Genomic DNA, 26,034 nt, shown 5'->3' with positions numbered 1-26,034 from the left:
ATTTTTATATTTGATGTTAGTAGATGCAATGTAGTAATGTTTTTAGTGAAAATTTAAATGAATGTGTGAGTGTTATTAATATTTTTTATCTATTGCATACACTAAGTACCTACCTTTTTACCAACTGTTTGGATTATCCGCGGTTTTTGCTTATCCGCACGGTATTCACGGTTATTGTGCCACCCTATTCTGCGGATAATTGGGAGTTTACTGTAAAAAATTTATACTCAAGACTAGAGATGAAAATAGTCAGGAAAAAATTGGAAAATTTCCAAAAGAGAAAACAGAAAAAAAAAACCTTTTTTTCCCCCCGAAAGGGTTTATTTCTACTTTGGAAAAATTGAAAAAATAATTTTTTTCAACTTTTCAGGAAGTTATAATTGAAATTTTCAGCAAAAAGTGATTAGAAATTTCTTATACTTAAAAATTCTGATGCAATTTCCTCCCCTCACCCCTCCTTGTATGTTAAAATACTGTCTAACTTTCATAATGCAAGTTGTTGTATGATAATATAATTTGCATATAGCACAAAAAAACATTTAAAGTAAAACAGAGGTGCAACTGCTAGAAAATTTTCATTCAAGTGCAGCAAGTCCTTTAATCAATTCTATTCCCTATAAAGCAATTGGTAAAGAGAGTCCAACCTTATGTGTAGTTTAGGGTAGATCTTTAACTCTAAAACAGGCCATACAGTGTAATAAATTTGATTGAGGTCTAGCGAGTAGAGCGTCAACTCTAAAGACAATATCATGTCAAAAACAATGCGCCTTGCAATACTCATCTTTTTGGCTGTATGAACTGGTGTAGAGTCAAATTGAAATGTCCAGTCTACATTGCTGAGCTGAAGTGCTCTTAAGTCCACAGAAGTACAACAGCTTCTAAAATGTCCTTCTGGTACACTTTTTATTCATTTTATAGCCCTCGTCCACATTAAAAAAAAAAAAAAAGATTTTTTGATGCTTGTGCTGATTCTATCACAGACAAAGCCCGACTTCGGCTTTTGGCTATGTTTTACTAAAATGTTCACTATTTGTTTTTGTACACTTTTTGGACATCGACTATAATTTCTACTCCACTTGAAGCGACATACCGCTTCAAATACTGTTTGTCGAGGCACAACAAGCAAACAAACTGTCATTCTATTTGCTTTAACAACTTTAAAATAGCAGGTCTTTTGCTTAAAATTGTAAGAAAACCGAAAAACAACACATAAACTAGGAGATACACTCTAAATTATTTTCTAATAAAGTGAGAGACAAAAATGAATAAGATGCTCATTAAATTACTTTTCCATTCAATGATGCAATATTTGTCCAAGTTTTTTTTTTGCCGCACCTTGTATGCTGCCCTGCCAAGCACAACAGTGGAATCTGCAGTTAAGCTCAAGCAGAGAGATCGTGTTTTAAAATTTGGCTCTTCCACATATTTGATTCAGGTCTTTCTCTTTTTTCTTCGGAATTTATAAAAAAAAGTTTCTGATGACCCTAAAGCATTTTCTTTATGAAGTAAAATACGAAACAGAGAAAAACTTCGTTATAATAACTTAGTTTGTTTCAATTCAAAAGTGTAGGTATGACTACTTTTACTACTGTGCTAATCACGGCTGTTTGAATAAACTGAAACTCCAGTTTAAGTTCTGATTCAGCTTTAGAAACCATTACACAGTTTTGGTTTGGGGTTTCTGTGGGAAAGGAAAAGAAAAACCAATTTAGTTTTGATTTGGACTTAGACTGGATTGGAAAAAATCAAAACTCAATAGTTTTTATTTTCAGACAGTAAAGTTACATTGTAAGGAAGGGAAATCATACTTATTTTTCTTTGAAACAATATCAATCATGTTCGAAAGTCAAAAATTATAATTATTATTTTAAGTTTCAAAGGCAATCAAAAATCGAAAATATAATTGTTATGATTAGACACATATTACTCATTATTATTCGTTGAACGACAACTTGACTTATTTCTCGTGTTTGATCAAGAAAGCTCTCACTTATATAACAAATAGGGTTTTTTTTCCTAAAAAAACTTAACTTTTATGTGTATTTCTGTCAAGCAGAAAAAGATGTGTAGATTTTTTAATGTTTAACCCTTTATACGAGGGTAAATCAAATACAAACGGTAATGTTGTTATTCTTCTTAAAATGCACTTTCTAGCCAGATGATGTTGTGTAGAACAGATGTTTGGTTTATGGGTAGTGGGGAACCAGCAGGTGAGCGTGCTGACTCGTATTTAACAGTTAGTACAGCAATGACCTAGCAAGAGGTACCTTCGGCTGTTGCGCAACGGATTATCATAAGTTTTTAACCAATGAAGGCATTAAACCGTCAGAAATTTTTACCTGTTTGAAGGCACAGTTTGGAGACAATGCACTATCTCAGAATCATGTGTATGTGTGGGAGAGAATTTAAAGGCAGACGAGAACGAGTTGAAAATGAACGTCATAATCGATGCCCAAGATCAAGCCTCACAGATGAACAACTGTAAGATTAGACATCTTATCAAAGATGATCCCCGATTAACTGTTGAAAAAATTTCATCACAAGTGGGTGTAAGCTATGGAAGTGTTCAATCCATAATCACTGATCAACTCGGTTTCAGAAAAAAGTGCTTGATGGGCTCCAAGGTTATTGACTGCGAATCAAAAACAGGTCAGGTCAGAGATTGCTAAAAGGTTTATGAATAGTGTTATATCCGTGCCTGAGGTGTGCCGAGCGTGTTTAATTAACACGGATGCAACAAATACGAAAAATGGGTTTATTTACAAGACATAAATTATGAGCTGTTACTTTACACCGACGGATGCAATCGCCATGTTCTCGACATCACAAAAGCAGTCCGGCTGTTCCCAACATACTTTTGCTATATCCAACAAATAGATTTCAGCAAGAAGGGGAGGCATTTTTAAAGCGCATAGTGACATGTGATGAGACATGGGTACATCACTATACCCCCCCCCCCCCCCCCGAGTCCAAAATGGCCAGTAAGGAGTGGAGAAAAAAGAACAAAGGTTGCCCAGTGAAGGCCAAAACTCGTCTCTGCTTGAAAAGTCCTAGCAACCATTTTTTTCAAATCTAAGGGAATTTTATTGATAGATTTTCTGCACGATCGACGTAAGGTGAATGCAGCTTACTACTGCCAGTTGCTACGGTCAGCAAAAGCCGCCCAACTAAAGGAAAGATGGGACATGCCCATCAGAAATGAGATATTCCTTCGTGACAATGCCAGGGTTCACACTGTGGCTTTGACAAGGGATAATCTGGAAAAAAAATGGGCTGAGAAACTTTCGAGCACCCTCCTTATAGCCCTGACTTATCCCCCTGTGACTATTTTGTATTTGCCCGTATGAAAGAATCGCTGGGAGGACAGCGATTTTGAAGCAATGAAGAAGTCAAGGAACACCTGCGCAATTGGCTTTACACCTGCCCTCAAACTTTCTATGACTAGGGAACAAAAAAACTTCCAAATCGGTGGCAAAAGTGTTTGGATCATGCAGGAGACTATATTAAAAAATGTTAAATAATTTATGAAAAAGGTTATTCAATAAAGATATGAAAAAAAAAACCCCGTTTATATTTGATTTACCCTCGTATGTTCCAAGAAACAGAGCTATTAAGAAACCCTATTTTTATTAATAAAAAAAATCAATTTTTCCATTTTTTCCTGAAAAAAGTTTTTTTTTCCACCACTTTAAAATTTCCGGAAATTTTACATCTCTAACTCAGACTTAACAAATACTTGTACAATGGGGATGACTTTGACGCAAAATAAAGATTGTACCAGAGTGTGTCTGTCCCATTTGTAACAACTGACACTGAATAAGTATTCGTCATAGTATTTTTAAATATTCACATTTCATCTGTTCCTTACTTAAGTCCTGAAAATTAAATTCAAAGTTTGCAGTTCGGGGGTAAAACTGACTGGAAGGTCAAAAATACTGACTTTACTGACCAAAATTTAAAAAATACTGACTAAAATTTAAAAACTTAAACTTTGGTGTAACAAAAAAGAGTGTCATACTTAGTGAAATAGATGCTAGCTTTTTTTGAAATGTACAGCAACATAATGTAAAGCTTATTTGGTACAAATTTTGACTTAAAGTTGTGAGTTTAATTTTCATCTTTACTGAATAATGAGTAAAAATTTTCTGAAACTAGGAAAATAAATTTAAAAAACTTGCAACAGCTCAAAGTATTACTAACTGATTAACAGCAGTGTTTCACTCACTGGAAAATACAACTTTAAAAATTATTCTGATATTGAGAAAAAAATTTTAAGAGCATTTTCAATGATGATAAAATGCAGAGTATAATAACAATGTAAAGCAGAATTATTAATGGTTGTATAAATTAAAAGATAAAACATCCAGGCAATGTGTTTATGCAGTGAAAACAGATCATATATAGTCTGGAAAATCTGCAAATAAATTGGTAAATACTACTTTATACACACAGAGGTTAGTATATAATTTGTTCTTGTGTGTATTTATCATACACACAATGCATTTTAAAATATTGGGGGTGTGAGCAATGGGACTGTAGTGTATAAAAAATACAGTAATTTTTTTATGATTCTTGAGCTTTACTTTTGTTAAGTATGTAAAGCAATTTATTATACTATTTTCAAAGCTTACTCTTGCATTTATGTACTTAATTAAAGAGAAAATACCAGGAAGTAAAACTGTTTGGAAGGTCAAAAATACTGACTTTAGTGACCAAAATTCATTAAACGCTAACTAAATACTAAATTTTTTTAAAAAATACTGACTAACTTTCAAATAATTATCAACGATATCATGCGCTGTAAAATGGATACTTGTTTTATTAGTAATGTATGGCAACACCTAATTTGCAATGTAAATAACATGTTGACTAAAAGATTGATTGATGGTTTCCCTTCATTTTTATTCAATCAACCAATCATCAACTTTTATCAATGCCTACTCTCTAAATATTTGAGACAAAAAATTAATTTTAGCATAGTAAATTTCTTAAAACAAAGGATTTAAATTGGCATTAATATTGAAGCATTTTAAATTTCTCAAAAAAACCCTTAAAATAGCCAAATTTGAGACAGATTTTTCGTATGCCATGCTCTCTTTAAATAAGTGTGTTCAAAACAAATCTCCCTTTTACTTTGAGATTTATACCTTTCTTTCTATTTTCTCACAGTTGCATATGCTTAATTTTTGAGCCATGGTGAAAAATAGAGAATGATGAACCCTCTCCAACATTTTTAGAACAAGTTTTTTTTTCCAATGATGGGGAGGGGGGGGGGGCAATCAGACAGACCAACAAACACATTTTCCTATCTCAATATCTCGCTCTCAATATTTTTTTTTTGCAGCATTCATTAACTTATTTACTTGACAATTATTTATTTTAAAGATTTTTTAACAACAGTCTAAGCATATATTTGGTCTATCTTTTGTGGAAAGTAGACAAAAAAAAAAAAAAAAAAAAGCTAACAGCAAAATATTCTTAATAAAATAATGCAAACTTTTCCAGGTTGGCAAAATTGGGTTGCAGTTTTGGCAATGGCTCACTTTTTTGGCATTTTATAAAGTTTATCAAGAAAACAGGAAAAATATCACTGCCGATATTTTTCTTAAAATAAAATTGAATTCGTCGGGCAAATTTTCAAAAAAAATACTGACTTTACAGACCAAATTTTGAAAAAAAAAAAAAAAAAAAAAAAACTGACAAACACTGACCAAGATTAAGAATACTGACTTGTACAGACCAGTTTTATGCCCAGCACTTACATTTTTCTGGTTTGGCAATTTTTTGATAACAATGCATCTCAACAAACAGTGGTCCATTTCCATGATGTTCCTAGAAGATTCAAACTCAAATAAATAAAACTACATACATGTGCTATGCATTAGAAGTTAATAACAGCATTAAAAATGAAATATTATTGAATTTAAAGTCTAGTTTAACATAGGTAAAGGAGGTTTTTTTTTTTGGTGGTGACTTATTAGAGCAGACAAAGGTACAGTTGGCTCTCTGTTTAAGGATTTTCAAGGGGCCACAAAAAATTGTCCTTAAATAGAATGCTTTTAACACTACAGTGGACCATCTGGGACCGTGAAAAGGCGTCGTTAAATAGAGCATCCTTAAACAGAGAGCCAACTGTATATACAGGTAGTTATCAAAATAATAGAAATACCCGTGAATAAAAGAGACATTTTTGAATGTGCTTCTTAAGCATTGAAAAATAAAAATAGCTACAAGGTTTTTAAAAATTATAAATAGCAGGGGACCACGGTAAGCATTCGCCAATGCGCCAAAATCGTAAATTCGGCGGAAAAAATCTAATTTAGCAAATTTATTGGCAAAAAGAAATTTCTCTAAAGTTTCCATAGAAAAAAAATCCCCCTTCAGGTGTCAATTTAGACAAAAATGAGGTCCGTTTGCGAAATTTGGACCCTTCACAAAATTCCGACCCCTAAAAACGGACCTTTCACTAAAAGTTGTTTTATTCACCGACTATCTAGCCACTCCGAGTAAAATGAGATACGTGCACGCGCGTTGGCTTTTTGCCGGCAGAAACTGGTTTTTGTCCTGCCGGTGGCAGAAACTGGTTATAACCGGTAAAAACCGGCAGAAACTGGCAAAAACTAGAAAACGTTTTTAATAGCTCTAGTAATTACTTAATGACAGGCAATTAAGTAAAATAAAATATATAACTCATTTTGTCATTGCAAAAACTTAACATAATAGTTATTTAATAATTAGTGTAAAAATATGTTAAATAACAAGACACATTTCTAAAGTTCATTTCTTCTCAAAGTAAAATTTATCGTAGTTGAAATTGCTATGTGTTAGAAATTTTAGCCTTGTAATGTTGTAAGTAACAAATTTTTCAGTTTGTTTATAATTATTTTGTTTGCATTTAATATAAAGTGTGATATATCAAATATTTAAATAAATACAGATTTTTTTTTATTTCATTAAATTCTAAAATTCAGAAACTTGTCATTTTACACTTAATATAACTGAATAATGCTATTCTCAAAGAACAAAGAGCTCTCCCCCCCCATTTTGATTTCTGTGGAAAGCTAATAATCCAATTATATAAGTACTAACACAGTCTTCAACTTTGCTGTATGTAAGAAACAGTATAATTGGTTAGATTCACTGACTCATAAATGTAAAGAGTTTCATTGGTTGAAACTAGGGGTGCAACATGGATGTCGATGTTTTGGAAACATCGATTTTTTTGTTAAAACATCGATGTTTTTAGCATCGATGTTTTACTTTCAATGTTTTTGGACTATCGATGTTTTGGTTTCGATGTTTTTTCGATGCTTATGTTTTTGCATTTTAATTGAAAATTATCATAAAATTTTGCTCCAATCTTCTCGCTACGTAATTAAGTTTACTTATAGAGTTGCCAAAAAAAAAAAATCATTTTTTGCACCCGTTTTATAAGAACAATTTTTCTGCGTAGAGGATGATTTTTGGGAAGATCACTACAAGATAGTAAAAGATTAACTAGAGAGTAAAAAAGAGATCAAAGCTATTGGAAGAACCTGACACTGGTAGTCTGGTGCCAGAACTTGCAGTCTATTTCAAGGCTCCAGTTCTTAAACTAAAGGAAAATCCTATACGCATTTGATAGTGATGGAAACTTCTGTTCCATCGAAAGAGATGTTTCTCAGACTGGTGGGATAGTCTGCGAAAAGAGAAATGCCCTTCTGGGGGGACAGAGTAAGGAAACTTCTTTTTCTCCAAACTGTCAACACCAATATTCGGGCTTACTTATCAATTTCCTCCAACAAGTCGTCCGTCTATTACCTTAAATTTGTGTTTAATTATTAACTAACATTACAACACATATTTCTTACTCTTAAAAATTATTGTTAGAGTTAATTTTGTATTTTTAAAATAATTAGCACAACTTTTTCTCATCATTCAACTGACGGTAAGTGCATGATGCATTTTTTCTTAGATTCTTTTTTGATGTAAATTTACTTTTAGTTTAATTCAGTTTGAAAATATTTCCTTATTACTATAACTAGATTGTATTAACCGGTGCTTGTCTTATTATCAATTTTTGCCCAACTATAATACCAAGCTGTTGCGAAATTATTCTTATTAAATTATATTCATGATTTGAGGTTCAGTATTTTCAATATATTCGTTGGATAAGTATTCTTTTGTATTGCTTAAATTAGTGTAGTATATTCAAAAATGTATGTTATACATTAATAAAAAGATCGATGTTTTAATTTCTAACATCAATGTTTTGATGGGATTGAAAGAATCTTCTCAAATTTCTCCTTTGTGCACAACAAATTAAGAAATTGTTTAGGTTTAGAAACAGCGTCAAAACTTGTATTTTGTTACAGGCTGCTGCAGTGTGAAAACAATGTAAAATTTGATTTTGAATGGTGATAGTGTTGTAAATAAATTGTATTTGGGTTAATATTTAATAATTTTTCTTATACATTTTCTATCGTATGTCAGGAATTGCATTTATGTCATTTTTTGAGTTTCTGCCAGTTTCTGCCATAAATGTGGCAGAAAGGGGTTTTTGCCATGCCGGTTTTAACTGGTTTCTACCAGTGGTTTTTACCGCCTTGGCAGAAACCTGCCAACCCTGGTTGGCATCGGAGCAAGGATAATGTTTGCCACTCTTGCTTTGTGCCTCTCACTGATTGGAGAGATATCGAGTGCGTAGGTGGATACCAAGTAGAAATTGTAGGCGGATGCCTAGTTGCATGACCTGTTTGATTCATTGTGTTAGCAGGAGGTATGGTTCGATGTCTTAAACATCGGACCAAGACAGGAATGTAGTCTTTACACCATTAAAAGCTTTTATTTCTACTCTCAAATTTATTAAAGAATGATAAATATCACTTTAAATCGTTTTTAGCCATTTTTCCCTTTTTACTGAACAAGTCTAATCTTGTTTCATGGTCATTTTATAACTTTCGAACAGAAAGCGAATGTGGAGCAAGTGAAATCAGATACTGTTGCTCAACTAAATCCTTTCTTCTTTCGTAACAAGCTTAAAGAATCATTTATTAGAATTTTTCTAAAGAGAAAATACTTTAGTTTTTTTTTTTTTTGAAAAATTACATATAATTTGTTGAAAAACTACTTAATTTGCATTTTTTTTCTCTCACAAAATTCTTAAAAATGGACAAAAATTCCTGGATTGACCCCTGCACTTATCCTCAAAAAATTGTCAAAAATTAACTTATAATTCACTCTCAGATTAAACATTTCTACAGACAAAAATACATTAAAGTTTTAAAAAGTTTATCTTTGGCTAAGACTTTTGAAATTTGGCTAACACTTAAAATTTGGCTAATTTACTGGCTAACAACTTGAAATTCTTAGCACGGTCTCTGAATAGCAACATATATATTCTGGTTACTGTTGGTGGTATATAATGGCTAAACTGAAGCTCAGGAAGTCTTGGATTTTTTTGAAGTGCACGAAATGTCAGACCTCTCAAATTTTCAGAGACCAAATTGTTGGAGCGAGCCTAGCGGGGCAATTGTGTCTGAAACATCTCAATGTTTTGGCAAATTTTAGAGGTACAAAGTCTAAAGTCATGACAGCAAACACACAGAGTGGTAAGACAAGCTTGGCACAGTAAAATAGAGCGCAGAAAGAGACTGAAATGTATTGAAGCGGTTTATAATGTCTAAAAAGCAAACAGCAGCAGCAAAAGTAACCACAGAACTCAATCAACATTTGGATTCACCAGTGTCAGGGATTACACTTGGCACCTTCATTAACAGCAAATTTACGGAAGAGTAGTGATTCCCAAGCCACTTGTCACATATGCTAATGCTAAACGCTGTCTACAGTGGTGCCACACTCACAACTCATGGTTGATCGATAAAATGAAGAAAGTAATATGGTCTGACGAGTCGTCTTTCACTTTTCCCTACTACAGGACAGGTACGCATTTGGATCCAACACAAACGTATGATGATGATTCTCTTCTTCCAACTGTTAAGCATGGGAAAGGATATATCATGATATAGGCAGCCATATTGTGGTTTTCTGCTGGATCAGTTGTAACCCTAAAAGGAAGGATCACTGAGGAGAAGTATAGAGATATTTTAGCTGACAGGTATCTATCGATTCTTTGATAAATACAAGCTGTATTACGTGCCAAAGGTGGTCCTACACCAAACTAATAAGGAATCCTTTATAAATTTCAAATGTTTCCATTATTTTAATAACTACTTGTATATCAACAAAGTCTTGGAACCTAAAAATACTTTTCAATGATAGTGGTCATGAGAGTAATAAGAAGAGTTGATTGTGAAGGAGTTACTTTATAGGTAATTTAAAGAACGTTTAATCATTCAGGAATCATCCTCATTTCAGGAATGCCAATGCAGAGGATATTTCAGGCACTTACATCATTTCGTCTATATTAATTACCTTTTAATTAATTAGATCATAAAACTCAATATAATAGTAAAATATGAACACTTCTGGGTCATTCTCCAGAATGTATAACTTTTGAATGAAAATATTTTTCGAATTCTTACATAAAAGAGTTACCTACAAGAGTATCCATAAACAATGGCCCAGCTAAATTTCTATTATTTTACTCATAAATAAAAAAAATACATTATTCACGAAAATAAAAAATGTAAGAAAAAAACTTTTTTTATTTGAAAATAGAGGCCAATTTAGTATCAAGGAAGTACTTTTGTTAATTGTGCAAACATTGAGCTATTTTAATGATTAATGTGAATCTAATATTAAGTTCTTTTGACTAAAGTACAGATTAAATTTTAGTTATCCTTTTAATTCAAATCTGTGTTAAAAATAGTATAGAATTAATTTTTTTCCAAATTAGTAAATTTGAGTATTTACTGGTAATTTATAATTTTGGTAGATTGTCTAAAATTGATGTATTTCCCCTCCATTACTTATTCTCACCTCAAAAATAAAGACATTGATAAAGTTTGTCACGAAGGTGAGGAATTTTCCATTAATATAGGCCTAATGGATATACTTTTCACGGAAAGTTTTTTTTTTCGCTACAATCTGCATATATTAAGCATAGGAAAACATGTGCACATCTTTTTTTACATTGATTTACATCCCTCAAATTCAAGTTCACGGAGGTCAGAATTCCCACTAACCACATAGTTTTTGAAACAAAATCTATCTTCTTGTTTTTCAACAAATATCTTTCAACTTCTTTATTGCTGATAATAAACAAGGGGGCTCCCTTGTTTAATGGGAAATAAAATGTGATGTCATTACTGACATTTGTTAATGAAAAATGTCATTTTGTGTTTGAGTATCGGAGGTGAGAATTTATTGTGTGACGTAATTCCTTGTTCTACAAAAACCAACTGAAACACATTATTAAAAAATTTAATATACTGAAACAATTAATATCTCAGACACTTTTGAAAGAAATAATATATAAATATAAATATTTTTAATCAAACAAGTTATTAAGCAACATAAATAGTCACACTAGGTGTGGTTATTAAAAAAATGTTGGCTGGTTTAAATATATATATTTATATATTTGCAGGGGCTGAATTGTTGATTTCAAAAATTTTAGGACACTATTTTGATAAAATTGTAAGACATTTTAAGGACAACAAAATACAAGATTTTTAAACTTAAATGTCATTTATGAGCTTGAGTTTCTTAGTGGATGATAAAACATTTCAAATTCAATCTTGAAAACTACAATAGAATGCATTCAATCTTTTATTCTTTACCACAGTGACACATTATGAAGCAGAAATATATATCAATAGGATAAACGTATGTCCAATTGCTTTTTTACTTGCCTTGTTGTTTCATCCAAGTGAATTACAAAGAATGATGAAAAAATATTCTTAATAAGGAGGAATTTAAAGTACAGGTTTCGTGCTCAATTTCAGAAATAAAATGAAGGCGTTTTGAAGGAGTAAAATGAGATTTTGAAGAAGTACTAATGGGCTGTCTTATGTCGCACTTTTATAAAAACATGTTTGACAATCCTTCCCCTCTGTCACAAAGTGTCACTTTATCTTACTCCTCCTGTCACATGTCATATTTTTTATAAACATATTGTTATAATAACTGCGTGATGTCACTTTTTGCCACCATCTCTCTTCCGCTTGTCCTAATTTCATGAACACATCTCCCCCTCAAGGCATGACAATACTTGTGGATGACTCATTTTACAATATCACTAGTCGACCCGTGCGGAACTCCGCACTCTGCTTTGAATCGTCTCACGTGGCATTTCTCTCTTTAAAAATTTCAAAGAAGAACATTATGAAAAAGAACCGAAAAAAGTAATCGAATTTAAGTAAACGGAAAAAAGTAAACGCACAAATGAAGGCATCAGTAACAAAACCTCGTTAAATACACGTTGTGACAAACAGTCCTGCCCACATGAGCATCTGACGAAAAAAAAAAACATTAAAGAAATATTTATTGGTATGGATTCGAACTGGCGGCATTCTGATTAACAGCACGACACTCCAACAAACCTAGCAATTGCGGCTTAGTTTTCGGATGCTATTCATTGAAGGAATGCTTAATGAAAAACAGCAAAAAAACTTTTCGCCAAAAAAAAAAAAAAGACCATGCGTCGATGTTTTAGCCAGAATGATGTCTTTAGCCAGAATGAAACGATTTAAAATTATTCGTAAAACATTGATTTTGTTTAAAGAATAAGGAAGATCTCACGTAGCGATTAAAACAAACATTCTAGAGAAATAATAAATTAGATTGAAAATAAGTGTTTTTTTTTTTTTCGAATATTGAACAATTTCCCCTAGCAGGCTGCTTTAACTGTTACGGCTTAAATGCCTGCACATATTTTAAGGAAGAACATCCTTTGATTAACAATCAACTTATCTGAATGATAACTGTAGCCTGCATAAAGGAGTCGAAACACCAAGTAGCATTCCCACTGCATTTATTTTATTACGTGTGTTATCTGTTGTATGTTATGAGTACATGTAATGCGTAATATTAATGTAAATTTGCTATAATGTCAGACAGCCCGAGATTGGCCGAAGTTCAGACAGTTTCTAGCCGAACGCTCTACCGAAAAAAACTTATCAATTTAACAGAACAACTAAGCCCAGTGCTTTAAAGCTTTATTTAAAAAAAAGAAAAAAAGACACACACACACAGGTTAATTTTTTTTTCTTGTCGAAAGCGACGTAAAAAATTGGAAAATTGTATTAGAACTTTGCTTAAAAAAAAAAAAATCTGCATAAGAACTTCAGGCTGCATGAATGTTTTGCAACAGCAAGGGGCGTTTCCAAAAACTTGATTTTTCGACTGTAAGTCTATTTTTCGTTATTAGCCTTCCTCATAATTTTTAAAATGAGAGGGGAATAATATATAAGATAAGATATTGAAGAGAAATGTTTTTATTTTTTAAAATTTTTACAATTTGTTCCCGCAGGCTGCTTGAACCGTTATGACTTAGATGGCAGCACATGTTCATCATTTAACAGCACGGTTAAAATACAAAATAATTTGAACTAAGTTCTTTTTTAAGCGTAGCTTTTCGAATGTATTAAAAATGTGATAGGCTATTTGTTTTTTTACAAAAAGAAGAAAAAAAGGTAGTTTACCCTTTAAATTGAGGTAGTAATTTTTTTATTTGTTCAAAGACTCATTAGAATAATCTATTTCAATATACGATTTATTATTTTTTTCTGAACAAGAAACAATTCCATTGTAGTCTGAAATCTTAAAGCTGATTCTTATATTTTAACTTACTCTATGCTTTAATTTTCTTACTGCAGCCAAAGCTGAAAAAAAAAAGGCCTTACAATGAAGCTACATGTTGCATCAAGTTTTCATAACAGCAAAGAGCGTTTTGATCTCATCTTTTTATTCCCTCTTATTTTTTATTCATTGTTATTAAGTGCTCATGTAATACGCGATATTTCTCTATTTCTTTGATGCAGATTGTCCGGACGTGGGCCCGAACACACATTCTCCTAGTTACCAGTCGAACGCTAAGTCGATCAAGCTATTCAGCTCTGTCGGTCATGGTGCAAGTTAAAGTTATAAATTTAACCGAAAACCTCATTCTGGTTCTTTAAAGCAGGTTTTTTGGCAGAAAAAAACAATTTTTAGACCTTGGGTCTATTTTTCGTCAGTAGCCTGCACGATAAGCTTTAAAATAAGGTTTAAATGAGAGAAATCGATCAAGAATTGAGGAAGATCTCGCGTAGAAACCAAAAACAGGCTACAGAAATAATATATAAGGATAACTGCGATTTGCTAAACAATTGTTTTTTACACAATCACTTAATATTGTACATTTGCTTATGTATTTTTAAATATTTAAATAATACTCAAACTGACATTTGCAGCTGAGAGTGGTGTGAAAGGAAAAGCAATGATCATAAAACTTGAAAAAATGGCCAACCACCATTTAAGCATGGTTTATTTCATTTATGAAATGTCTTAGTCATCTATTAATATTTTCAGCTTCAACTTTTATAACTTCTGTGATCAATTTGTAAATCACATCTTTATGAAAAAATAAATAAACGAAATTACTACAGTGAAACTTCTCTGGAGCAACCACTCTGTTCCTAAACAAAGTGGTCGTTAATGGAGGTTGGTCGCTCTTAGAGGTCATCTTTGAACATGCAAATTTACAGCACCAATAGCTGCTATTTACCATCTTCCCACGGTGCATTAATCAAGAACATTATGATAAGAATGTATTTAATTAAAGAAACATTCTTTTTTTTCATTTTTTAATATAAAATATACTTTTTACATTAATTTCCTTTCTGATCTTCCTTTCTTGTGTAAATTGATAACTTTTACTCGTTTCTCGCGTGTGAGATAACTCACTTTTTCAGAATTTTGACAGCGATATACGGTGATGAAATTCAGAATGCAACTTCACTGAAACCAATTCTTGAGCTATTCAAATGTGCTAGAAATACCCCCCTCCCCTCTCCTGTAAGAAACCACAAAATTCCAATAAACAACCTTTTAAAGAAGTTCTATTCTAATCATCCGCCCTCAATGACAGGTGACTTGCCTTGAGATGTGCATGCAGTGGCGGATACAAGGGGTGGGTCATGGGGGTCATGACCCCCCCCTAAACCGCCGACAATAGTATCCGTCCACATTGTTGTTCAAACTCTTAATGAATAAAATGTAAACAATTTCAGTTACATTTCCATTTTATTAATTATTTTTAAAAGTAAAAAATTTAAATATTACTTCTGTCAATCGCTTTTGAAATTAATTAGAAGCGTTTATGCTCTATTAAGTGCCTTATTCCTAGCCGATTTGGTGGTTTTAATGACACCCAAGCAGTTTCAAAATTATATTTAACCCAAAACCGTAGGTTTGGTCACGGAGCTGCAGGGGGGGGGGGGAGTCATTATCCAGCATGCGGCATGACCCCTCCTAAAATGGTTGTCTGCATCCGCCCCTGTGTGCATGTGCCACCTTTGCTTCACAAGGGTGCGAAAATCAACGCCCTCCTTTTTGTGAAATTTTTGAGGTTCCAAACAGAGAGGCAAAGAAAGGAACACGTTTGGACCGACTCACAAGAGAATTGATTTTAATCCCTTATTCTGGTTTCCTTCCACCTTTGTTAACATGAGAAGACTGATCTGTGTACAAACTAAATGTTCTACTGCTTTTCTTTTGCTGTCACTCTCTTTTTGAGTTTTCTCTGACAAAAATTCCTATATTTGTTAATGCTGAGGTTCACAATTTTCTGGTTGTTGTGAAAGCTTTCAATGATTTTTAACAGTAGTCATATATGGGGAAAAATCGGTGCCTCAGAAAAGTGGTCGTTAATGGAGGTGGTCGCTCATAGAAGTTTCACTGTACATTAAAATTGCCCTTATACTTTCGCCCTTGGGACCAAGTTAAGTTGTCGATCAAAGTACTTCAAGTTACTGTCATAGGGAAGACTATATAGTCTTGAACTAAGAAAGAAGGAGTTTTGAAGGAGTTTAAACCAAAATACAGGAGTTTGAAGGGCCCTTCAAAAAAATTTCCTAAATGAAGGAGTATTGGAGGAGTTTTGAAGGAGCGTACGAACCCTGAAAGCAAGGTGCAATTCCAAAATTTATTATGTATTTAACTTTTATCTGATAATTTGATACTGTTTGCTATCTAACAATTTCCAAAAATATCCCGGTAAATTACCGACAAATCATTTAGAGATGCGAATGAATAATTTTTTTACAGCAACTAAAAGTAAGAAAATCCTCACTTCCGAAATTTTATCTTGGAGTGAATTTGGAACAAAAGCTTTGGATTGCTTCATCATAATAAATTTGTTTTCAGTAGAAGACTAAGAACAAGGAATTAAAAATACAGCTTGAGTTTTCAAGTTACTTATCAACCTCTTATGTCTTGCCGCATCAGCATGAGACAATACGTGTGAAAATCCTTGATTATCAATATTGGAAAGATAATGCACCAACAGAACAAAATGCTTTAAATTCCTCCTTTTCTACACGGCACCATGTGCTGATCTTGCATCTATTTCTGTCTGCTTTTTCCAACCACAAGGAAGAGCATTTTGTTTTCCGTGGCATTTTAATAAAACAAATTACTAATCACATTTTTAAAGCAAAAAGTTAGTGACTAAATTTAAAAATTATATGTGTAAGAAATAATCCTACTTCACTGAACAGAAAAACAAAGCAAAACTGACTCTTTGTACTGCAAGGACAAACTAATGCTCAAACCACACAAAAGATAAGCCCTATAAAAATAAATATTACTTCCTATCTGGGTACAAATCATTTGAATTTGGTTTAAATAAAGTTTTTGAACCAAGTGCTTTTTTTGGTTCTAATTCAACACATTGTACTAATTTTGTTACAATTAGCTATGATCCCTTTCACCCCCCCCCCCCCCCGAGTTAACATATTTTTCATTTATTTTCAAAGGGGAAAAAAATCAAAAAACATCACATCATATACCTTTCCCCTAACTCTTTGTTTGCAAAATTTACCGCTCATCTGGTTTTATTTTCTTTATTTTTATATATTTTTTGCAGAAGAGGAATGATTGCAAGAGTTACCAAGTATCGATAAAGCAAACAGCTTTAAAATGAGAATATGTGTTTTGATTAACTGCACCCCCCCCCTCCCCCTTATCCAGGAAAAAAGCAGCAGCAGCATAAGTTTCTCTGTTTCATTTTTAAAAAAAAATTCTTAGGGTCTACAAAGTTTATTTTATGTTAAAATATAGGCATATCATCATGAAAAGTTTCATTTTTAGGTTGAATTATTTTTTTTCTGCTCGTAATAATGAACATTTTAGGAATTTTAGGACAAAACTTGAAATTTTAGCATAACTTCTACCCTTGATATTCGATGAAATTAAAAACATTGTTAAATAAATTGTTCCTTAAAGTTTCTACTGTAAAAGGCCTGAGACTGAAAACTTACTTTTTGAAGTATGACCCTTCTAGCAATTATTTTTTTGATTTTACAGCACTGAAAGCCCAACTTAAAACAATTTTGGAAGCTTGCTTGAATTTTTTGTTGTTTTAGTCCAGGCAGGATATTCCTGCCCACACAAAATAGAAAAGCTTCCATAAATAATCCAGAATATTGATATTTTTACTTATGTGTAAAGTAAAAAACGCAACTAAAAAAAACTCTCTTTGGGTATGAAGTTGTTACTTATTTGAGGATTTTTTTTCATGCAAAAACTACTTGGCTGCTATTTTACAGTTGATGGGACAATCCATTGTTTTTTAAACACCAATTTCAATGGAACTATGTCTTACTTATGTAACCAATCAAAGTGGCATGGCCATCTTGTTTTTGAGGTCATGTGTGTGCAAATTTGATGCAGTCAGATACATGCATGGGAGATAGGCACATGCAGTATTTACTTTTGGGATCAGCTTAGTAATTAAAAACAGGCACAATTATTATCTTTTCACCTAAAAAACTACACTAGATGGCTTTTAGTATTACAAAAAACCAGTTGGCCTGGGTTTTCACAAAAATGTTGACTGTTTTGCAACCCATTAATAAAGTTATATGGGTTTAAATAGGTGTTAAGAATTAGGGATTGGTGCTAATTTTAATTTAGCACTGATTGCACTTTAATGTATACAAAAAATCACTAAACATCAGGGTTATAAAGCTTTTAAATATCATGACATATATATACAAATTACACTTTGTTAATACTTACAACTTTTATAACATAGTCTAGCTCTTTTGGTTTTGAAGCATTTGCAGCTGCAAATAAAAAATACAATGAATAACTGCAGAATATCGCATTGAATATTTCATCACATTTGTACACTAATACGATGATTTTTAGTCTACAAGAATTAAATTTTTTTCGACAAAAAATTTACTTTTCCTGACGCAAGATATCTTTTCGCTTAATTTTTCCAAACAATGATCATGCTGTCTGAGTAATTTATGAGTTATACAAGAAGGATAAATGGCAGAAAACAACTTTGGTTACTCTGTCATCAGGCGTGAATTCATAAATTTTTTAAAGCCAGAACATCAATGAGAACTATTCAAATCCTGAGTCGTGACAAAAATTATATGAATGGGGAAATTATTTTTTCAAAGAGCCAAAAGCTGAACATTGTTCGGGCACCGATTCACTCCTGTCGTCACCTATACAGTGAAACTTTGCTGACTGGAAGCATCATTGGAAGTTCAGAAAATGATAGAAAACTGAATTAATTCCAAATGCTGTAAAGACAAAAACAATCAAAGTTTAGCTAAAGGGAACGGGGGGGGGGGGGGGGGGGGGGAAACAAAAAATAATTTAAAAAAAAATAGTCTAATATAATATCTTAGTTTCAACACCAATTACAATAAGTTCATTACAATTTGAACTGAAAGATATGCATTTTAATCACCCTATGATTAGGAAAAAAGTTAGAGGCCCTTCATTAATTAAGTAAGGGTCCTGAGTGGGGGGGGAGCAAAATTTCAAACACTCTACTTGGGGGGGGGGGGGGGGTCAGACCCATTCTTATGTAATATTTTGCAAATGGATATTTCATATTATAATTCATGCAGTCAAGTGGTTTGTCAGGGATCATATTTCATTTGCTTCTGGAAGGTAAACATATTAGGATGAGCTGTTTTTTACTTGCAGGTTTCATACACTTGTGGTTAAAAAAAAATTCCCTAGGTTTTCCTGGTTGTTTTTTAGAAAATTCTAGGTTACTCACTTCATTCAAAATTAAGTTTAAATAACATCATTTTCAAAATAATTGAAATTGTTTAAAGTAGCAATACGTAAGAACTGAAACTTTGCCCCTTAGATTTAAAAAGAAAATCGTGGATTTTTTTTAAAGTTTAGTTTAAAATTGTTTTCAATCGTTTACTACTTGTTCAAAACAAAGTATATTCCACTTATTTTAGCATTTCTTTAATGCAACTTGTCACCCGTAATGTTACAGTTTTGTTCTAATCATTGCTTTACAATATTTCGTTTCATTTTCTTATTAGTACGTAAATATCGCAAAGCATTATTGAGCAAGATACGAAGCTATTTTCCAGTATAAGATTAACTTGTTGCATCAATCAGCATACCATATAATCAGGCCGAGGACTGCTGATGGCCTTTGGAAAAAGTGAGAAAGGTGACGAATTTGAAAACAAACAGGGTTCATACTCATTTTTAAAAGTAAAAATTAAGGACTTTTTAAGGACTCTCTCAAAAAGAACTTATCGGGAAAATGATTAGATAGCTTTACGTATACCATTTTAAAGTTTTCCGGAGGGGGGGGGGGGGGGCGGGGGCACAGTACATGATACATATTATATATATACACATGCACAAATGCATCAGTTTCCAAAAATCAGGGAGAGGCGCAATCGACCGGGATGTCTCATTATCAGTGAATAAAATTTTAAAATTTCACATCATAGGGATGAGAGTGATCAAAGAGCAAAAAGGAGGAACCCACCCCCCAAACAAAGAGTTCTTAAAATCAAGCAGAAAAGAGATGAGATCAAAGTGCCCTTTGAGTCCATGACATTCCAAAATTCAACAAAAAATGGCGAATTAACCAGTTTCAAACATAATACGAAAGTTTTTCCCTATTAATTAATTATGCTTGAAATGATTGGGTAGTAATTAATACAATAGATGGCACATATTGTTCTTAAAACATAGCATTTAATTCTCAAATTTCAGTCATTAAAAAAGATTAGGAAAATAGGGATAGCTGTTGAAAATTAGTTGTATATTAAAGCATTATTATTTAGCATACATGATTGGTGTAAGAGGCAAATTGAAGGAAAATAACTAAAATCTCTTTTTTTCAAGATATTTAAACTATTGTTTTGTTATTATTGCTTTTGATCTGTTATTGTTACTAAAATCCTATTTCGAACAAATTTGCTATAGCGTACTATTTCTCGCACGTTTGTTTATTTCTATATAAATTTAAATTTTGAAAGAAAGAAAGCAATTTCTAACTCTTGAGTCCTTGAATAAAGCGATTGATGGAGCCAGAGTTCAATCTTGGCTGTATCTCTCAATAATATCAATATTATATATATATATATATATATATATATATATATATATATATATATATATATATATTGAGGGGGGGGGAATATTTCTTTTACAAAAAAACATTTGAAAATAAATATATATAATTAATTATCCTTTTTCCTTGCAATGGAACTCATAGTTTGGTTTTAAAAACTTCATAATATTATTTCACGATTTAAAAAAAAAAAAAAAAATGAAGTTGCTTTATTTAATCTTCAAATTCCAAAAAATTTTACAGGCAGTAAAGCCTAACCAAAACCTTTAGAGATTCACCATAAATGTATTGAAAGCTTTTTTAAATACATAAAAATAGTAACCATGACAAGTTTAAATACAATCAGAGACTGGGAGTTGGACCATATTTTTTCGATAGTCTTTTGCATTTTTTCTAAAATAAATTTAAGAAATAAAAATATTATTGAAATAATGAAAAAAATAAACAGATATAAAGTAGCATATTGTAAAAAACCTTCCAACATTTAAAAAGATTGAAATATTTGCAGGATGCAAAAAGATTGCAATCTCAAACAAGGCAAGCAATTTTCGGCGAAGCACGTGTTTAACGTGGTTGGCATGTCTCCAAAACATACGTTTTTGGCAGATATCGCGGATTATAAAGATTTGAAGGGGTAAAAAAGAAAAAACTAAGAAAAAGGGGACCAAACTTGATACAGTGGTTAAAATATTAAGGAAATTTTCAGAAAATTAAGGATTTTTAAGGGTTTTTTAAGGACCTTAATGTTGCTTGATGAAATTAAGGGTTTCTTAAGGGTTTTTTAAGGAAGTACGAACCCTGACAAAGGTGACTAAAAGGTGACAAAAAAGTAACTAAAAGGTGACAAAAAAGTAACTAAAAGGTGACAAAAAGCAATTTGTTAGGAACTCAAAAAACAGAAAAGGATTATCATTTTTTACTGACTTTTACCAAAATAGCCCTATATGCTTTTTGTAAAGATTTCTACAGATTCACTTTCAATATATGTTTTAATTTTTTCCATTTTCTTAGTTTCTTCACAATCCTTTCTTTTTTGCTCTTCTTTTTGCTTCTGTTTCAATTCCAAATCCTTTTTCCTTTTGCATTCATCCACTAGCTGTACCCGACGCAAGTTGCTACGCCAACAAAAAAATACATCATTATACTGATTTTCATGACAATCGGTTGAACGGGGCAGAAGTTGCTACTCTGCAGTGCCACCTAGTGGCGAGTGGCTTCAATGAGCATATTATGCACCTTCTCCATGGAAAAATACATATATATACAAATTTTCATAATAATCAGTCCAGGTATCAAGTGAAGCCGTAACTATACTCAAATTTTGTACTCACGCAGTTTGCAAGATCAATCAATCGCTAAGAGTATCAAATAGAAAAAGTTTTAATTCCCCCCGTTGCATGAAAAGCCATAAAACAATAAAGAATTTATTTATTCAAACTCAAGAAAAATGGCTTCTTATCAATGAGATCTTTCACGCGAATTAATTTCTGCAGCCAATCATTTTATTTGTATTTATCCAATGGATTGTGACTTAAATTGGAATAAAAAAGGAACTATCAATCGGATTTTTTTCGAAATGGTCTATAAACATTCCCAGTACTAAAAATAACAAACGGTGAAAGTTTCAGCCAAATCTGACGGGTAGTTTTTGAGTTCATGGATGACATACAGAAAAACATTCATTTTTATATATATAGATGTATGTTGTGTAATTTACGTGTGCCTGTTGTGCACATTTAATTATTTCTGGACCAATTGGTAAAGAAAGCAAATGAGGATATTCTTTTTTTACAGTGTCTTTAACTATAAGTATGCAGCATAAAAATCTTTCAGTCCTTGCTGTCTTATTTTCACCAAAAAGGTGCTTTGAAATAGAAAATAGTCTTTCAATGTCAGCATTACCATGTGATAATGCAAGTGAAGCTTTTATGACCTTAGAAACATTAGATCATTGGAAGTTGAGTCCTTTTTTTAAATGCGCTGCTGCCAGTAGATATCAATGGTTTTGTTTTCGGATGCTTCATCATCTTTTTCCAGCTGCAAAAGTTTCCATTCATCTTGCAACTTATCAAGTGGAACATTAAAAGGCATGATTTTGGCAACCTTTATCAAATCCTTACAGCTTCTAGATTTACTTCTCTCTTTTGGATCCAAAAATTTAAAACTTTTCAGTAACCCGTTTGATATGCAACTTTTTTCTATTACATACTTGCATGCAGTCACACAATGCTTTTTATCAGCTCTTAAAAACATAACCTTTTCATTTTCTTTCAGTTTTGACAGTTCATCTGTCACCTCTCCACTAACAACGAGATCTTCAAGAGGTAGTCAGTTACCAACTGCAAACAGTTCATCCGTGTCTACGTTTAAAAAATCAACTTACTTTATGACAAAGGCTTTTATAACCCGAGCCATGAAAGTCTGAATAATGGTCTCTATTTCTTGGTACAATTTATGTATCATAGGCGCTTGGCATTGAAAGCGTTTCGTGAACTGCATAAACAAATCAGCAGATGAAAGGATAAAATGCAGCTCAGCTTTTATAGAAGGTCTTTTTAAAACATTTGCAACAGCTTTAGATGACCTGCATTGCATAGCTGGATTCTTTTTTAAAGGTACATGTTTAAAAAAATAATACTGAAGAGCATCCCACTGTTCCAGTAGTCTGTTTGCTGCAGGTCCAAGGGTAAGCCAATTGGTAGTTGTGTGTTTCAGGAACTTGTGATGAGGTGTATTTAGCTGAGCTTGCACTTCTTCCAAGACCTCATAACGAGAAGGCCAACCATCAAAATAGCTATAAGTACTAAGAAGTTCAGATGCTTCTTCACCTAAATACTGCAATGCTTTGACATACGCATTATGAATTGTATGAATACTGCAAGTACCAATATATATTAGGCTTTTTTCTCGTGTCTCAAGGATAATAGTGCCAAACAACCTAAAAACCTTTTTATTAACATAAGGACCATCCAAAGGAAAGCATGAGACATTTATTCATGGATAATTAATATCGGTAAGTGCTTCACATAGCTTCTCAATCGAAATTTCACCAACTGCCTTGCCCAAAAAGAAAGTTTTGAGATGCCTTCTTGTGATGCAACATTGGCTTCAGTATTTTATTAAAGTAAGAAAAACAACGTTAAAAAAAGCACAAATTTGCCGATTACAGCAGACACGTACTTCAGCATTACAGGGAACGCCTTTTTCAATGCAAAAGGTAATGAGCTTATGGATGAAAAGACATCCGACTTTTGTCGGATGTCTTTTCATCATTTTGTCGGATGTCGGATGTCTATGGATGAAAAGACATCCGACAAAAGTCGGATGTCTTTTCATCCATAAGCTCATTACCTTTTGCATTGAAAAAGGCGTTCCCTGTAATGCTGAAGCACGTGTCTGCTGTAATCGGCAAATTTGTGCTTTTTTTAACGTTGTTTTTCTTACTTTACTGTTCAGCACACAGAGGTATTTATTTAATTACAATATTTTATTGTTCGTTGCAGTTCTTTTTTGTCTTTGACATTGGTAGTTTCATCAAAGCTCAAGGTATAATAGAATAAACATGCTTCTTTTAACATACATTCCCGAAAATAAGGAGCAAGTCCATCTGCAGAAGGGATAGAAAGACTGGTTCTGCTCATAGGGTGCAATTGCAAGCGATTAAAAAAATTCCCTGATTTCCCTGTACCATAGCTATTTTTCTTAAAAAACAACAAGTTGGGGGTGGGGGGCATATTTAAGGCTATTTTTTTAAATTAATTTCACTGTTAAAGCTATCATTCAGATACTTTTCAAAGATTTATTTAAAAAAAAAATCCTAACACGTGTTTCAAGAAAGGTGAGAAAGGTGACAAAAGTTGCAAAAGGTGACTAAAAGTAACCAAATTTTCAAAAGGTGACTAAAGGTGAGAAAAGTGACTGACTCCTCGGCCTGTATAATACATAATAACAAAAATCAACATCCGCCGGTCATAGGCCAATGCCAATAATCATCAGATTTTTTTCTCTTTAGCATATTAAAGGATACCTTATACATTAAAATTAAAAATTTTCTTTTCTAGAAAATAATTAATTTTTAAAAATTCATAATTCATTGCATATTGTCTGTTACTCTCAATAATTTTAACTGAGAAAAACATCCAATTCTGTTTTTTGGAAATTCACATCTACTTCCATCTTGTAAATGACCAAATATGGCGACTAAGTGAAACATTTAAAATATTTAAGTAGATTTTTCAATTTGTAGCATAAAAGCAGTCAAAAATAATTAATAATCCTAAGAGAAAACAGTCAGTTGCACATAATGTATAGTATGTAATATGTAGCACATAAGCATCTAAAATCAATTGGAATTTAAAAATATTCTAAAGAAAATTTTGCATTTTTCCAGAAAATAATTACAAAATATCCACCCATAAAAAGTCACATTTTGCATTGTGTTCAATAGTTTGCATTGGAATAAACATCGAATGCCGTTTTCAGAAACCTAGGCACTTAAAGTCTTTTGTAGTTCCATTTTGGAAATGACCAAATATGGCGGCTTCGCCAAAAATTAAGAAATAATTTTTTGAATTTGTAGCACGAAAACAATTCAAAAATAATAAATCTTCATGAAACTACAATTCAGTTGAAAAGTTATTTAGCACATTGCGTTCAAGGAAATGAGGATAAAATTAAATTTTAAGAACAAAAATTTTCACTTCTCAAGAAAATTATATTGTGCTTCAAAAGCAGTAAATTGTTTTTTCCCCTGTTGAGTTTGTGCATAATCCTGTTTACACGAGGAATTCTTTTTCTTGGGAGCTATTGAGGACCAAAAATGGCGACTGCGTAAATTTTCTTTTTGGGTCGCCACTTTTTTATTGCTAGCCTCATTTTGCTTCAAAATTTAAAATTTTTTTTTCAGGAAACATCAATAAATACGAAGATTAGATCTAATGGCACAAAATTCCTGGGGAAAAAAATTTTGGGCCCAAATTGGAAAATTTCCTGGCTTTTACTCAGGGATAAGTCTTAGAGCCTCTTTTACAGGGTTGGGTTTTGAGCTGTCCGAAACTGGTTTTTTATCAACCAAAAGCGTCTTAAACTGTCCAAAAGTATGCTAAAGTTAATGGGGTGTAATCTAATCAAATGATATCTACTACAATATTTGTAATGAATAAACAAAAATATTAATAAGTTTTAATTAATGTTCATAATTTAATATTAGATAATATTTTCTTCCAAAATGTTCATTTAAAAATATTTTACTTAAAAAAAAATGTTAATAACTCTAATCTACAGTACATCCATGATATCTCGATCCTCCTTATCTCGAAACCCTTGATGTCTAGAAAAAAAAAATCCCCTGCATTTTCAATAAAAACCCCTATGTATTTTCCATAGTTATCTTGAAATTTATTTTTTGAAACTCTTGATGAGTCGAAAAATTTGCACAGAAGCAAGTTTCGGTTGTCGTTTTTCTTTGTCAATTTTTGTAGTAAAACCAGTTCCAGGGACAATTGTTCAAGGTTTTCATCTCTTTTCTT

At 32.3% G+C, this 26,034-nt stretch overlaps 1 protein-coding gene across 1 annotated transcript in view; it reads right to left on the bottom strand.

Annotated features, from left to right (window-relative positions):
- The window catches only part of LOC129217257 (serine/threonine-protein kinase VRK1-like), an 88,437-nt gene that overhangs the window by 46,210 nt on the left and 16,193 nt on the right, over window positions 1-26,034 (bottom strand). Inside the window, 2 exon segments of the mRNA XM_054851530.1 lie at window positions 5,763-5,832; window positions 18,166-18,212. Coding sequence (XP_054707505.1) covers window positions 5,763-5,832; window positions 18,166-18,212 — 117 coding nt within the window.

Source organism: Uloborus diversus, chromosome 2 (assembly GCF_026930045.1).
Source record: "Uloborus diversus isolate 005 chromosome 2, Udiv.v.3.1, whole genome shotgun sequence".
Taxonomy (NCBI): domain Eukaryota; kingdom Metazoa; phylum Arthropoda; class Arachnida; order Araneae; family Uloboridae; genus Uloborus; species Uloborus diversus.
The sequence above is the reverse complement of the archived record's forward strand: the minus strand, read 5'-3'. Positions and strand labels throughout refer to the sequence as shown.